Here is a 15,542-nt window from a genome sequence, read left to right on the forward strand (position 1 = left end):
AGTTAACGTTTTCCAGCGTTTCACTCTATCCTCCCAGCAGAAGAAAGGGTTAACTCCACCTGGCTAAAAAAGAAAACATTATCTAGAGCCTTTACCAATGGAAGCAGATGCCACCAACCCAGCTACCAGTGCGGTCGGTCGCCAGCTTGCCTAGGTGTTGGAGACGCCACTCAGGCCGCCGTCCACAATTCCGACGACACAGCACGTTTCCCAGCAGTCTCAGAGAGGCCATCCGGAAAATTGGGGGTGGAGGACACCAAAGAAAGCAGGTGAAAAGTCCTGAATGAAATATTTTAGTAAGTTCATTCAAAGCATAAAGAAGAATTTAGTGGGGAAAGAATGGATTTTCCAAATACCCTAGCCATGGGTGGAGTAGGGTAACCTGGAGAGTGAGTATCGCTTTTCGTATTTAAAATTATTGCAGTAGCCCCCATTTATCCATGGGGGATACATTTCAAGACCCCCCGTGGCTGCCTGAAAGTGTGGACAGTACTGAACCCTACATATACTATGATTGGCCTCTATACACACACCCCTTTCCTCGCTCCACTCCCGCTGGCCTGAGGTGAGGCTTGCTGGGCTGGCCTACGCACGGCTGGCTCTGCCTGTGTCCCGATCGCTGCCCTCGGTGCGTCTCATCACAGCTCGTCCTTCCCTGCTGGAGTGCGCACCACGAGGCTACACCATTGTAGCTGCTGCGCCGGCTCCCAGCCACAGTTGGGGCTGGATAAATGAGAACCGGAAGCCAGAAACAGGGCAGATCCTGGCAGTTTTTGGGCCGCACCCCTATTAACTTCAGCAAGGACCCTCGTCTCTGAGTCTTTTTTTTTTTTTCACAAGAGTAGATACTTCTTTTGGGAACTAAAAGGAGAGAGAATCTGCATTCACCACATATCACACGAACTTGTACGTCATTGTCCCTTTTCAGTCCCGCCCCCTCCCCTGACTGAGGAGGCTACCAAGACACAGAAGGGGCTGGTGCGACTCTGTGCAGTGTCACGCGCCTCCAGCCTCTCGTCGCTCACCAGTGGGCGCCTGACCTGGAGCCGCTCGCAACTGACATTTAGGCTGTGGTGTTTACTAATCTCCGTCTTTACGGCACAGAGACCTTTGTTGCAAGTAGCTACAAAGCTTTCTTTCGAGCTTCCCCTTTTGGTCTGTGGTATTAACACCTGGATAAACTCATTCTCAGGCAGCCTGGAGCAAACGGGGGTGGGGGTGCTCATCACGGTGTTGAGCAGTCTCCAAGGGAAGCAGAAGTGTTGAGAAAAGGCAGGTGTAACTCCGAGCAAAACTCGACCCAATTATTTGTGATTACATGGCACGGTTTTTTAAGGTGACCCCCTCAAACAAGGGAGTTGTGTTATATTTTTTAAAGATTTTATTTGTAGATAGAAGAGAAGGGAAGGGAAGAAAGGGAGAGGAACATCAATCTGTGGTTGCCTCTTGTGCACCCCCTACTGGGGACCTGGCCTGCAATCCAGGCATGTGCCCTGACTGGGAATCAAACCAGTGATCCTATGCAGGCCGGCACTCAATCCACTGAGCCACACCAGCCAGGGTGCATGTGTGCTTTTAATAAAGCAAGTTGTATTGTTCTTGCTTTATTCTATTGTTCTTGTATCATCTCTTTAGCCAAAGGCCAACAGTCATTCTCTCCTTTCTGTTTAATTAAAAAAAAAAAAAAAAAAAGCACTGGCATTTGGTTTGTCCCTCAGAGTTTTTATTTTATGGCTATGTTTTTACAAAGTAAAATAATCTTTAAAAAGTTTTTGATTCTTCCCCCTAAGGAAGCCATTAATGATACTTTCCATGAAATATAGGAAATATTATAAAGGAAGAATATTAAATTTTATTGAATTTACTATGTGCCAGGCATTTTACATTGATTAGTTGATTTAATATTCAAAGAATATTAAGAGATAGGTTTCTTTAAAAAGACTTATTTATTTTTAGAGAGGGGAAGGAGCAAGAAAGGGAGAGAAACATCAGTGTGTGGTTGCCTCTCAGGCACCCCCTACAGGGCACCTGGCCCACAACCCAGGCACATGCTCTGACTGGAAATCAAACCAGCAACTCTCTGCTTTGCAGGCTGGTGCTCAATCCACTGAACCATACCAGCCAGGGCTAAGAGATAGGTTTTCATGTACCTGTCTCATTACAGTTGAGCAAATTGAGGATCTGAGACATGAAACACTGTACTGTGGGTCAGAATAAGAAGTCCTTGGGATTCACCCACGCGTGTTTGTTTTCCAAGCCTGTGCAGTAGCAGCAGCACGGTGACTGGGAAATAGACTCCAGCCATGCTGCCCGCTGTAATCCAGGTCTGCTTCTTTCTATGTGAACTTTGCCCAAAGTACATAATCTCTCCAAGACCGTTTCCTTGTGTAAAGGGGGCATTATTATAATAATAATACCTGGAGGGGTAGATTCTTACAAGGGCACTCTCTTAGCAAAGTAGCTTGTTTTCAGTCCTGGGCAGCTCAGTCCCTTCCCCTGGCCTTTGCCCACTCCTCCAGCACCCTGCCTCTAGCCTGATTCCTAGTAGCTGCTCCTCCACAGGTTCCATTTTTGCAAACTGTCTCTCCCTTCTTCCTTTCTTCTCCACTCAAATGCTCTGAGCAGGTATACTAGGGAGAAAGGAGGCAGAAAGAGAAAGAAAATATGAACCCACAATTGGTCACAGCAGCCTGCCAAGGGGAGAGACATACTTTTTTTGGAGTTGTCTTTTATTTAGTAAAACACATCAATGTGGCATTGAGTCAAGAAAAGTTAGCCTCAAGTCAAACAGACCTAGATGTTCTTAATAAAATTAAAAAGTTAGCATTTCCAGGATTAGCTTTTCCAAGACGGAAGGGGTCAGTAATGTAGACAGGAGCTCAAAGATGCGGTGATTGGCTTCATGGGGAGGAGAGTGGGAGGAAGGGATGATGCTGTGACTTTTTCCAATTGAGTGTCTAACATCCCACTTTAAGGCATAGTCTGAATGTAACCCACAAACACCCCCAAACTCTCAAACTGACTCCAAACGTGCCCCAAAGTTGGTCGCCTGCAGCCCCATGCTGGAGACACCATAGTGGTGCCCAGTGTGAGTGGGGTGATGTGTGTGGAACATGAATGAGGTGTGCGATCCTCCAGAATCCACACTCAACGAGTAGATGCTGGAGCTCTGAGGTAAGGGGTGATGTGGAGAACTGTGAAATCCCTTTAAGAAACAAGCGAGTAACTAGGAGGGGAAAAGAAGAAGAGTATGTAAGTAGGAACATTAAAAAAATAGAAGAAAACTATCAAAACAATTAAAGAGAAATTGATGGATATAGAAGACAAAGATCCAACATACGCATAATAGAAGCCCCCTCCCCAAGAAAGAAAAGGTAGTACAGGAGAACAAATATAAACAACTGTTAAAACTTTCCTGAAAATAAACATACAAAATAACTTGAATCTACATATTTCAAGGGGACAAAATGTGCCTGGGACACACCGCCAGAGCAGTCAACTCTAAGACACAGTCTATTAAAACTAGTAGACTTTATAGAATAAAAGTCCTTTGGCCTAAGGTAAAATGACCAAGTTACTTATAGGGCATTAGGCCTTGACAGAATACTTTTAAGTTAAAACATGATGGAGTAAATGGTGTAATATATACTCGAGAGAAAATGTGAGCCTACAATTTTATATTCAGCCAAAGCGACCTTTTTACTGCCCGACCTACTGTGCCACCCCACTGCCCTGTTCTGTTTTCTTGGCAGGCTTTTGCTCACCCCAAGCCCTTGCTCATCTTTTCCCAGGGTCAATGCCGCACGAGAGCAGGGCCCTTGTTTTGCTCACTGCTGTATCTGCAGCACCCACTGCAGCTCACAGTGGTGGTCAAAGGTTTCACAACAAGAGAATTTTGCACAATGTCTTTGTCATCTGGGACTGTTATACAGGCCACCATGGACTGAATGGCTTAAACAACAGATATTTCTCACAGCTTTGTAGACTGGGAAGTTTTTTTTAAAGATTTTATTTTTAAAGAGGGAAGGGAGGGAGAAAGAGAGAGAGAGAAGAGGAGAGAGAGAGAGAGAGAGAGAGAGAGAGAGAAACATCAATGTGCGGTTGCTGGGGGTCATGGCCTGCAACCCAGGCATGTACCCTGACTAGGAATCAAACTTGCGACACTTTGGTTCGCAGCCAGAGCTCAATCCACTGAGCTACGCCAGCCAGGGCTTGGAAGTTTTGAGATCAAGGTGCCGGGAGATTTGCTGTCTGGTGAGGGTCCACCTCCTGCTGTGTAGGGACAACCCTCTTCTGTGTCCTCACGTGGCCCTTCCTTGGCGCGTTTGCATGGAGAGATTGTCCTCTCTCCTCCTCTCCTTGTAAGAGCACAAATACCTTCAGGAGACCCCACCCCGGAGTCCTCATCTCACCCTAATAGTGTCCCCAAAGCCCCACCTGCAAATCCACACTCGGGGAATCAGGGCATCAATATGTGAATTTAAGCTGGGACACGAACTTCCCTCTTTCAGGGCCTAAAACGAGGCAGTGGGCTGAGTGCTGCCATTCCTCCTGGTCCAGTGTTCTGTCCCCAGAGGCGTCTGTCTAGTAAGAGCTCCCACGACCCAGACTCTTACCCCGCGCCAAGCACTGTGCAAGGTGATGGGGTTAAAATGGCAGGAGCCACAGATGCCGTCAGGCGTGGAGACCCACACCTGCCCAGCGCACGGGAAGACTGGGACAGAGAACGTAAGACAGGAGAGGGTTTTTCTCACACGGCCCCCTCACTAGGGACTTGGCAGCTGTGCCTGTGGCGAACCTCCCTGATGGAGCTATGGACTGAGGTCAGACGTCAGAGGGGAGGGCCTGCTTACCTGCTCAGAGGGTAGAGGCAGCTGATCTTGAGAAGCAGGAGGGACCTAGCGCAGAGTGGGCGGGGCCTACGGGTCACGGGAGGTGGGAAAGACTCTGGTTGGGGCTTGGTGGGCCGGGGACAGCCTCGGGAAGGGGAGACTCCTTCTGGGATTGGTGTTACCCATGGAAGGACAGCTGGGTGAACGCCAGAGCAGTAAGGAGACAGCTGGCAGAGGCTGCAGGGTGAGGGGCGGGGCTAGTCAGAGGGGTGTTTGAAGACCAGGAGTTCGCACTCACTTATCCCAGGGGTTCTCAAGCCTCCCGGAATGCTGTGGTTTTGAATGTTTGAATTATACCGAAAACAAAATTCCAGCCTAAGCTCCAAAGTACAGGAAGTATGCTAAATTCATGAGTATTCTTTCCCTTTCAGATTTTCTTATTTGGCGACTGCCTGTTCTCTCGCTTCTCCCCACCAGAATTTAGGTCAAGGACAGAAGCTGACTCAGCACAAAGATGAATTGTCATACATTTAATTAATCAGTATTACAAAGTGTTCATGCTACATACAACCTCATAACATTCAGGTGTGTGGGCATCGATAAAAGGGGGGACCTTCAACCTCTGTCCTATGGGAGGGCTGCCCAAGGGCCTGTTCACAGGACTCGCGTGGCCGGCCTCCTGCGAGGTCAGGGGCTGTGGACACTTGACCAGGAGGATTCTGAGTCCTGAGCACAGACCAGGGTTCCTCTCAGGCCTTCCCGTGAACTGCACGTGAACCTGCTCGGCAGGTGGGGCTTAGGCAGACACAGCTGTGTACAGGCATGTGCTGCATGGGAGAGCCGGACCAGGGGCTTGGGGGCCGGGCCTCCTGGGCTCAGGCGAGCAGGCCCTGTGGCCTGGCAGCCAGAGGTGCACGGAGCGGAGGGAAGAGCACAAGAGGCAGCCCTGTGTGTGCAGCGCAGGGCATTAGCTGCTGGGAGGACAGAGCAGACGGAGAGGCCGCAAACCATCAGGCGGCTGAGAAAACCAGAGGCGTGGGTACAGATTGGGCACTTGGAGGGAGCTACCCTGGCTCCGGTGCCCTCCAGTGCCAATCTGCCAGGGGAAGCTGAGGGGACTGCAGGCAGGTTCCAGCAGGCCCCGGGCAGGGCTCGTCCCCTGCCTGTCCACACCCACCCCGGACCCAGCTGTGGCAGAGCAGAACAGACTGGTAAAAAAGGCGAACGGAGGAATGAGCATCCCCACCGCAGGACTGGGGCTCAGGGAGACGGGTACTGCAGGACCTGGGGACAGGACAAGGACAAATGAAGACAGAGTCAAAGGAGAAGGGACAAGCTGGTGGGGGTGAAGGGCAGGGTGGAGGGTGGGTGGGAGCGGAGCTGTGGGGGACCTCGGTGGTCAGGACTGGTCCCGGGTGGGAGGCCTAGACATGAGCTACAGCAGGTCAGGAACAGAGCAGGCGGCTTGGTGTCAGAGACCGGGGCTGGAGACCTGCCTCTGGGGTCTGGAGAAGCCACTGTCCCTCCTCAAAACTCAGCTGTGTCGCCTGCAACGTCAAGTAACACCTAGCTCAGCTGTGGCGATCCAGTGACAGTGCTGGCGACCTGTGAGACGTCTTACAGGCGTGTGGTCCCATTATTAAGGGGCTGTCTTACTGGCTCCCATGGTGATGAAGGAGAGAGCTGGGGTCCCCAGCCCTGAGGACCCTCAGAGGGCAGCACGGCCTTTGTGGGGAGAGGGTGCTCCTCCTGCCTGAGCCGGCCAGTCTGGACTCACCGGTGTCGGGCCCCACAGGTGCTCACCCACCACCTGCACTACGGTTCTGGAATCTGTTCCAGGAGCAGGTCTTCAGTGCCGCAGACCTACAGAGAGAAGGGAATTGGAGACCGCAGCCCCGGGGGGGTCTCCCTTCAGTCCCGGCTCCCCGGCCTCCCACCAGCTCACAGCAGCAGGCGGGCACCACGTGAAAGGACCCTGGGGGTCCCTCTCCCACCAACCTTCACCTTGCGGTGCCCATCAGAAAGGCCCTCCTACCGCCTTTAAGGGGGCTTCAGTTAGATAACCCAGAGGTAACCTGGCCACTCAGCTCTACCCGCCCCCTGACCCAGCCCTTTAAAAGGATCTGTAGTTGTAATTTCTGTTCCCTCTCCCCACTTAATTTTTTAGTTTTTGGTGCAGACACGGAGGGAACCAATATACTGCAGAGGCCAGATGCGGGGGATGGGGAGCAGGGCCCCCCAGGCTGACGCAACGGGTCCCCGGAGAAGCACACACTTGCCCTGATGTGGTACAATATGCGCCAGAAACTGTAGTCTGAGGACCGATACCGTTGGCCAGGGTAGAGCTGCCACATGACGGGCAGCACGCTCGGGGGCAGCTGGCTGGGGCGCACGGGCTCCCCCCGGGACACGTCTTCCTGGCGCATGAGCACTCTGGGGCACTCTTCCTCCTGCAGAGAAGACCAGGGCACATCTTCAGGGCTCCCTGGGGCACAAATAGCCCCCTGCCCAGCCCGCTGCTGCCTCCGATGCTGGGGCCACTCTCCTGGAAGCTCTGCTCCTTAAGCCAGGCGTGGTTCCCTTGGGACCCCCGGCTGGGCGGGGACACCCAGCACTGTCCCATGTCCAGGCACTCAGACGGGTCACAAAGGCCCGCATCTTTCAGACACACTGCTAGTTGCCAGGGTATGCCACGGGGCCTTGAGCTGCCAAAACTTTGAGGTTTTCATGCCCATTTCAGCTGATGAGGGATTTTCTTTGATACCCCCCTCCTTTTATTTTACATCTCCTCCTAAACCAGATATCTCCAGACCCCAGCATCCCGGGCCAGACCCCTTTTTGCCATCTACCCTCCACCCCTCCGCCATCATCTCTTACCCGGACTACTGCGATGACTTCCTAACTTGCCACCTTGTTGGACATGTGCCCCCCAATATCATATCTCGGCACAGCAGCCAGAGGGACTGTCCAAAGATCACTTCTGTCCCCACTTGACACCCTCCAGTGCCTTCCCACTGCAGGCAGAGTGAACTGAGACCTTTACTGGGGTCCACAGGCGCACGTAGCCAGGCCCCGGTCTCCTTCCCTCCCTGCTGTCTACCTGTCACCCGCCACCCTCCTCCAGCTGCCCAGGACTCCTCACTATTCCTGGGACATGCTGCACTTCAGAGAGCTCTTACACCTGGGGTTCTGTGCCTAGCACATGCTCCCCTGATGCACTCAGGGCTTACGCCTTTCTTTGAGGCGGGAATATGCTCGAATGCATGTCTTCTGTGAAGACAAATGCAACAAAACCCAGCTCTAGGATGCACCTCAGAGGCCTGCCGACAGCAGGTCTCTGAAAGGGTTCAAGTGCAAGGACGGGCCAAGGCACGGCAGGCAGCGCCGGGAGAAAGTCGGCTTCACAAGGAGAGTTGTGCTTGGCGTATGAACTAGGCACTCGTGTTTGTTCAACGACTCTTTTTCCAAAATGGAAATAGCTTTTTAACCTTTGCCATCTATGAAATAAATGAGAACCCACTGTTAAAAATAAAATTCAAGCCCTGGCTGGCATAGCTCAGTGGATTGAGCTCGGGCTGCGAACCAAAGTGTCTTAGGTTTGATTCCCAGTCAGGGTACATGCCTGGGTTGCAGGCCATAATCCCTAGCAACCACACATTGATGTTTCTCTCTCTCTATCTCCCTCCCTTCCCTTTCTAAAAATAAATAAAATCTTTAAAAATAAATAAATAAATAATAAAATAAAATTCAGACCATCCCGCAAGGCCTGAGTGTGGGCCTCCCCATCCTTCAAGCGTTTTTAGTTTGCCGATCCATTGTCTGCTTGTTGATTTAAGGAAACCTTTACATATTAAGAATCCTGCCCTGGCTGGTGGGGCTCATCTTCAGGGGATTGAGTGCCAGCCTGCAAACCAAAGGGTTGCTGGTTCAATTCCCAGTCAGGGCACATGCCTGGGTTGTGGGCCAGGCCCCAGGGTGAGAGGCAACCACACACTGATGTTTCTTTCCCTCTCTTTCTCCCTCCCTCCCCTCTCTAAAAATAAATAAATAAATACCTTAAAAAAAAAAAAAGAATACTGGTCCTTTCAGTGATGTGGGGCAAATCCTGCCCCACTGTTTGCTAATGGGTTATGTTTTGTGCAGAATTTATCATAAGTATGTGACACTTTGCTTTGTGGTTTGGGAGCCATGTTGAAGATATTCCCTAGCTAGAGGTGAAAAAATTTACTTAAATTTCCTTCAACTACTTGAATTAAAAAGTAAATATTTAAATTGGCTTTTAAAAGTATGTGTATGTATATTTTTATACATATTTTTATATTTAGATATACATTTGAAAATTTAAATGCCAATAAAGTGCAAAATTAGATGGTGGTTAAGAGCTTGGAATGCCAGCCCTATTACCTAACCAGCAGTACTTTTGGGAACACATTTACATTTTTATGCCTCAGTTTTCTCATCTGTAAGTGGGGGCACCGTCACTGTCAATACCTTCTTGCTGTTTGCTATTACATGACAATAATGTTCCAATATTATATTTCTAATTTTGCTTTTACACATTTCTGCTTCAGTTTACATATGAAAAGAGTTTCGGCGTTTTTCACTGAAGTTTCCATAAGGAAACCCACGCTCTAATGGGAATTACTGTAAGCGAAATACAGTTCTTAAAAAAAAAAAAAAAAAAAAGTCGAGCCCTGGCTGGTGTAGCTCAGTGGACTGAGCATGGGCTTTGAACCAAAGTGTGGAAAGTTCGATTCCCAGCCAGGATACATGCCTGGGTTGCAGGCCACGGCCCCCAGCAACCGCACATTGATGTTTCTCTCTCTTTCTCCCTCCCTTCCCTCTCTAAAAATAAATAAATAAAATCTTTAAAATAAAAGATACAATTAAAAAAAAAAGTCGACATTAACTGAAGCTCCAACTTCAGCCATCACAGAACACAAAGGCAACACCCATTCATTCAACACTGGCTTTTACACTGCTGTGCTATTTGCATACGTTGGTGAGGTCCCCGCCCCCAAAGCGCAGAGGAGGAATGGAGTATCCCGAGCTCTCCCGCAGTGGTCCCCAAACCCGCAGTCTGTAACCTGTGCGGGGCCCTTTAAAAACACAGATGTCTGGGGCCACCTGAGGAGAGTCTCTCTGATAATGAGCCACGTGGACGAACCACTTAGAGCAGCAGTGTTCAACCTCGCTCGTCCCACGGCGCACGTGAACTAATTACTAAACTGTGGCACACCCAAAAATACATTTCTGTGCCAACCGGACACACAAAAAATAGGTATACTCTCGACTCATTCACACCGGATGGCTCTTGTTGTGTTGGCTGGTGTCGTTTTTCAATCTGACAACCTGAGGGAAAAGAGGACCGTTCCCCTGACTAGCCAGGCGCTGCACGTTGTAAAAATTCTTGGGGCGCACCAGCGCGTGGGCCGCAGCACACCGGTTGAATATTGCTGCTTTCGAGAGATAATGTTCCCATATTATGGACTAGGAACGCGAAACCCAGAAAATTCCTATTTTACTATTAGATCACATTCACACACTCCAGAGGCACCCGGTCCCCATCCTTTGGCCAATGTGCCTTTTCCCCACGTCCCCAGCCCGGCCTGGAGAACCCCGACTCATCCCGAGAGCCCAGCGCAAACTGTTTCCACCTGTGAGCCCCGCTGGGCGCCCCGGGAAGATGAGTCCTTCGGAGCCTCCCGCCACCGCGCTCACCCTGCCCCACCCCGGGGGCTTCTCCAGGGCTGCGCATGGCCTGGGGCGCCTCCAGCACCCAGGGCCTGGTCAGGGATGGTGACGCTCACGCTGCCCTGCCCAGGTGGGGGCCCCAACGCGGCCATACCTGAACCTTTATGGGCACCCACGTGCGGTCGTTCTCGTCCACATACACACCCATCCGCCAGATCCACAAGCGGTCCGGGTGCACGGTTCTGTGCGAACTGAGCGCGAAGTCAGCCATGACGCCTGGGGCAGTCTAAGGAGCACGAGCCGCAGCCTCTCAGCCTCTCACTTGTCGATGGGACTCAGGGCTCGATGCTTTATAGCGGTTGGGGCTTGGGCGCCCCCATGCGGCGGGGCTGGAGGACGACGGAGCACCACGCAGGGCGGGGTGCAGAGCAGACTAAGGCAGGGCACGTGAGGCCGACGGACCAGCTGGGTCTGGAGCTGTGCGCCCGAGCTGACTTCTTCCCCGGGACCCTGGCAGCATCTAGGAGCACAGAGCGGAGCCCACAGACCCAGGACTTCCTGAGGCCCCCAGCCAGCCAGCCTCGCCCTCTACCCCCGACTCCCCAGGGATGGTGAGGCATCCATGTGGGTGGCTCTGGCCCTTTCTTCCAGTGGGCTTCCTCCTCTTGGACCCCACTGTCTCAGTCAGCCACTGTGTGTGGCTGGTCAAGCCACACTCCAGACCGGGACTCCAAGTCTCTGCTTGGAGCTCAGGGTCCATGCCAGGCAACCCAGAGTCAGGGCCCCCTCCACATCGTTTGGACAAGAAGAGACCTGTGCAAACCTAAACCAGACCCGGAGTCGTCCCCCAGGTTCATGACATCATCTTCAGCCTGTAGGTTTGGGTGTCAGAATCAATTTCCTTGGCAAAGTGCACATCTGGAAGCTCCCCTCCCCCTACAGAAGACATGCAAATTCCGCAGCTTTGATGCCGCTGTGGTCATCTAGCGGCTATTGTGAACCATGGTGGTGAAGACACATGGTTTTTTTCCCTTCTTCCTAGGCTTTGAATTCATTAGTGGAAACATTGTTCAAAATCAATACTTCAAAAGAAACCCTTCCCTCTACCCTGAGAGCAGTGCATTTGAAAAGTCCCTGGGCTATGTGACCGAACCGTCTCTCTGTGAATTACAGCAAATAAAGAAAACACTGTTACTTCACTTTGCAGTAACATGGGCCCATTAAGGCAATTAAGAAGATGAAGAACAATGAGAAACACGTCAAACGAGCTCCAGCTTCGTTGGTCTGGCGTCAGCACGGGGGGCAGTTTCGTGCCTCGACTTCCAGCTCTTTCCTGTGGCTCTGACGACACGTCGAGAAAACAGCTGGTGGTCTTTTGAAATGCCAGAAAGTGAACATGAACTGAACGGCGGAGCCCTGGACAGCAAAGGCGTGCCTCTGCTTCTTTGCCCAGCCAGACGGCCCCGTTCTCAAGAAGGTGCTGTGGAGGACGGCGGCGACAGAGGTGTCACTGGGTTTACGAGGGACATAAAATAGCAGACAAAGGCCAAGGAAAGTTCTGAGTGGGCGGGAGCAGACGCGTTGGTACTTAATACAATTCAGACGTGTGGCTTCCGGGCTGATGTCCTTGTGGTTTGTTCTTCATCCCGGACCCGGATAGCTGCCGGGAGCGAGATCATTCGGTAATGTGCTCCGTGGGGGACGGCTCAGCCCAGGCCCGAGCTCTGAGGTCAAATGTGGTCACAAGGCCAGCTTAAACACGACTGCTGGGGTGGCCTCTTGCGACGGGGAGAGGAGGCAGCAGGAGGCATGTGGCCACCGACCCAGCCACGTCTGCGGCTCTGGGACCCCGAAGGCCCCTGGGTCTGCCAATGCCATCAGCACTTGCTCTGCTTTTCTGAAGAGGCCACAGAGGGACACAAAAAGGGACAGGAATCAGACCCATTAGGCTGGCTACGTTCCTGAATGTTCTGGGAATAGGATGCCTGTCTTTTGAAAGAATGGAGGGACTGATTGCATCATCGTTGTGGAGGATTCAGTGAATTGTTTGAGAAGGGGTTTCCAGACACTGCAAAGTGGAGGAAGATGGCTGGGGAGTCCATGGGGCAGCTTGTGGGGAGGCGTGGGCTTTCTCCGTGGAAATTCCACGAGAGGGGGGGCAGCCTCTGCTGGCCAATCTCAGAGGTGGGGAGACCCTTGGCGCGGTATCTGCTCCTCCTGGGGCCCCACGGCCACTCCACCTGGCTTGGGAGTTGCATGTCCCTTCCAGCGCTTTGTGGATGAGTCTGCCGGCTACCTGAGGGTGATCAAGGGGCTGTTTCACGTAGGAAAGCAACACAAAGCAATTCTTTTGACTCATTTAAAAAGTGGAATGCTTAACTGATGCTTTCACGTCCTGACTCGGACCCAGTTTTGACTCTGACCTGGGGAGTCACCATCCTTTGCCACCTCGCTGCCACACTTCTGTAGTGAATGTGCTCAGTGCTCTGCAAACCTAAACTCAGCAGTCCCTGAGCACCCCCATCCAGTTGCCTAGTGGGAGGAGGGGGCGGTCCCCAGAAGAGATGGATGAACTGGTCCCCTTAGGTCAGGGAAGCCACTGGATTTGAGCAGGGTGGCTCTGGATTTCAAGAACCCTGGTGGCATTCATTCTTCGGGAGGGAGGAAGCCATCCTCCTCTTTTGGGCTCCAAAGGACAGGCTCGAGAGGGAGTCCTGGCCATCGGTGGGGACCAGAGCCTTGCTGCCCTATGTGTGCCCCCTGACCCGGCGACGTCAGCGTCACCTAGAGCTGGTGAGAAGCACAGCGTCTCCAGCCTCCCCGGCCCTCCTGCGTCAGAACCGGCTCTGTAACAGCCTCCCCGGGTGATTTGTGGGCCCGGTGACTGCTGGTCTGCAGGAGGGCGAGCCCCCTTCCTGGGAGCGGCCCCCTTCCCCCCAGCTTCCCCCCAGATTTCTCCAATTATGTCACAGCTGAATGAATACACGTCTCTGTATCCTTTAGTTCTGTGTTATTTTCTGTTAAAAATCCCTTCTAATATATAAAGTGTCGTCATCTTAAAATCCCAGTAACCACTGTCACCCTGAGCATCACCCACAGTCGCCGCAAGCTGCAAAGGGTCTGGGAAGGCGCCGGGCCTCCGGGCTCTGCAATGATGCCGAGCGGTTCAGCCAGCAGGTCGCAGCCCTGGCTGCTGATCAGAGTCACCGAGGAAGCCTGAAAAACACCTGTGCCTGGGCCCCAGCCCAGACCAATGAGACGGGAGTCTCTGAGATGCGGGCTTGGGCAGGACTTTTTTTTTTTTTAAAGGGGCTCCTCAGGTGATATAATGCGCAGCCAGGCTTGGGAACCATTTGTCTAAGATTTGAATCACTATTTTTGAGGTGAGAACAAGATTTAGAAAACTAAGTAACTCTGAAGGGGTTCAAGCTGCTTTTTCTGCCGTCCATTCCCCTTGTCGACTTCACCCTAGGTCTGCACTTGATTGTGCCCTGCATTTAATCTGTTGCTCCCCATCTTCCGTGTCCAGGGAACCACAGCACCAAGCTTATGAGGATTGTAAGGGTCTGGGGTCTCGCTGAAGTGTAAAACCCAGCAACTCCCATATGTATCAATAGATGTTATCCCTGGCTGGCGTAGCTCAGTGGATGGAGCGTGGGCTGCAAACCAAAGTGTCGCAGGTTTGATTCCCAGTCATGGTACATGCCTGGGTTGCAGGCCATGGCCCCCAGCAACTGCACATTGATGTTTCTCTCTCTCTCTCTTTCTCCCTCCCTCCCCTCTCTAAAAATAAATAAATAAATAAAATCTTTGAAAAAAAATAGATGTTAAGCCATCCATGCTAATAATCCCCTAGAGTGGGTTTTTAATCGTTCCCAGGTGTGGGCCACAGTGTGGCTAATTAGGGCTCCTCCAGTGAGCTCAGGGTCAAAGGGGTGTCAACAGCCTCTCTCCAAAGGGCTTGTGTTTTCTCTCTCCGTGCATGGAGAAGCCGGGACATGGATGTCCTACATGAGACTCGGGCCTAAGCCTGGCTTTCCCCACTGTGTGGCTACTCTGTAAACTTGACTGACTTTCTGTTTTTCTGTCCCGGCCAGACTCTAGTTGTATCTTCATTTTTTCCAAATATTTAGCCAATCTCCCAAATATTACTGAGAAACCTGTCTTTCCACACAAGATTTCTGACACCACCACTGTGAAAGAGCAGGTCCCCACGTAGAAATGGATCTGCTTCTGGGCTCTGTTCTGACCCATTTGTGGGCATTTCGGTAAAAACACACTTTAAAAACATATGAATTTGAATTTGAAATACATGGTGGGATAGATCCTCTCTTTTTCTTCCTTTCAAAATTGCACTTTTACATATTTTTTCCTGAATACTTCCAGAGTTTTAATTGGCATTTCACTGACTTAGCATCATTTAGGAAAATCTTTTTCATCTTTAATAAAATTTCATAACTTTTCCCATAAATTTGCATATCTTGTTTAACTTACTTCTAGTCATTTTATCGTTTTGTTGCTTTTGTCAATGGTATTTTTCTTAATGCTACTTTCTGGCATAAAGGAATGCTGCTGAGTTTTGGTGTTGACTTTACACCGCGTGCTTGCCAACCTGTATTAGTTTTCATAGTTGATTTAGCTGCAAATAAGAGTCTTTCTCCCTCTCCCTTTCCAATCCGCACCCTTCCCCATGTCTGTCTGTCAGTGTCTCTCTCTGTGTCTCTGTCTCTCTCAGCCTCTAACTCTTGTCTTGCCATCTCATGGACTTCTGGTGTTTGCCGAACTGCTCTGAATAGCAGGAGTGGGCCACGCGGGCATTCCTGTCTTGTTCCATTCTTTAACGCGAATTCTTCTGAAGTTTCACCAGTGAGCGTGATGATGTCAGCGGAAAGTTTTGGTACATGTGCTTTATCAGTTCATCATGTCCTATTGTTCCTGGGTCTTAAGATTTATTATTTATTTTTTTACTGTATGTGTTGCATTGTATTGCGTGCCTTTTCTGCATTCATTGAAATG

At 51.1% G+C, this 15,542-nt stretch overlaps 1 protein-coding gene across 1 annotated transcript; it reads right to left on the reverse strand.

The window, feature by feature from the left end:
• Positions 1–6,647: 6,647 nt before the first annotated feature.
• On the reverse strand, positions 6,648–10,797 carry TCL1A (TCL1 family AKT coactivator A). The gene is made up of 3 exons (XM_028506316.1): positions 10,681–10,797; positions 7,112–7,282; positions 6,648–6,695 (listed from the first exon to the last, which is right to left on the reverse strand). Exons 1-3 carry the CDS (start codon positions 10,795–10,797, stop codon positions 6,648–6,650), a joined length of 336 nt encoding a protein of 111 aa, XP_028362117.1.
• Between the last annotated feature and the right edge of the window lie 4,745 nt (positions 10,798–15,542).

The sequence above is a fragment of the Phyllostomus discolor genome, chromosome 1 (assembly GCF_004126475.2).
Source record: "Phyllostomus discolor isolate MPI-MPIP mPhyDis1 chromosome 1, mPhyDis1.pri.v3, whole genome shotgun sequence".
Taxonomy (NCBI): Eukaryota; Metazoa; Chordata; class Mammalia; order Chiroptera; family Phyllostomidae; genus Phyllostomus; species Phyllostomus discolor.

Excerpts from the sequence above, each read along its gene's own strand:
- TCL1A (XM_028506316.1), bottom strand. The coding sequence starts at position 10,797 with ATGGCTGACTTCGCGCTCAGTTCGCACAGAACCGTGCACCCGGACCGC. Across the intron at positions 7,283-10,680 it reads GGGTGCCCATAAAGGTTCAG|GAGGAAGAGTGCCCCAGAGT; the intron begins GTATGGCCGCGT and ends TCTTCTCTGCAG. Across the intron at positions 6,696-7,111 it reads GCATATTGTACCACATCAGG|GTCTGCGGCACTGAAGACCT; the intron begins GCAAGTGTGTGC and ends TTCTCTCTGTAG.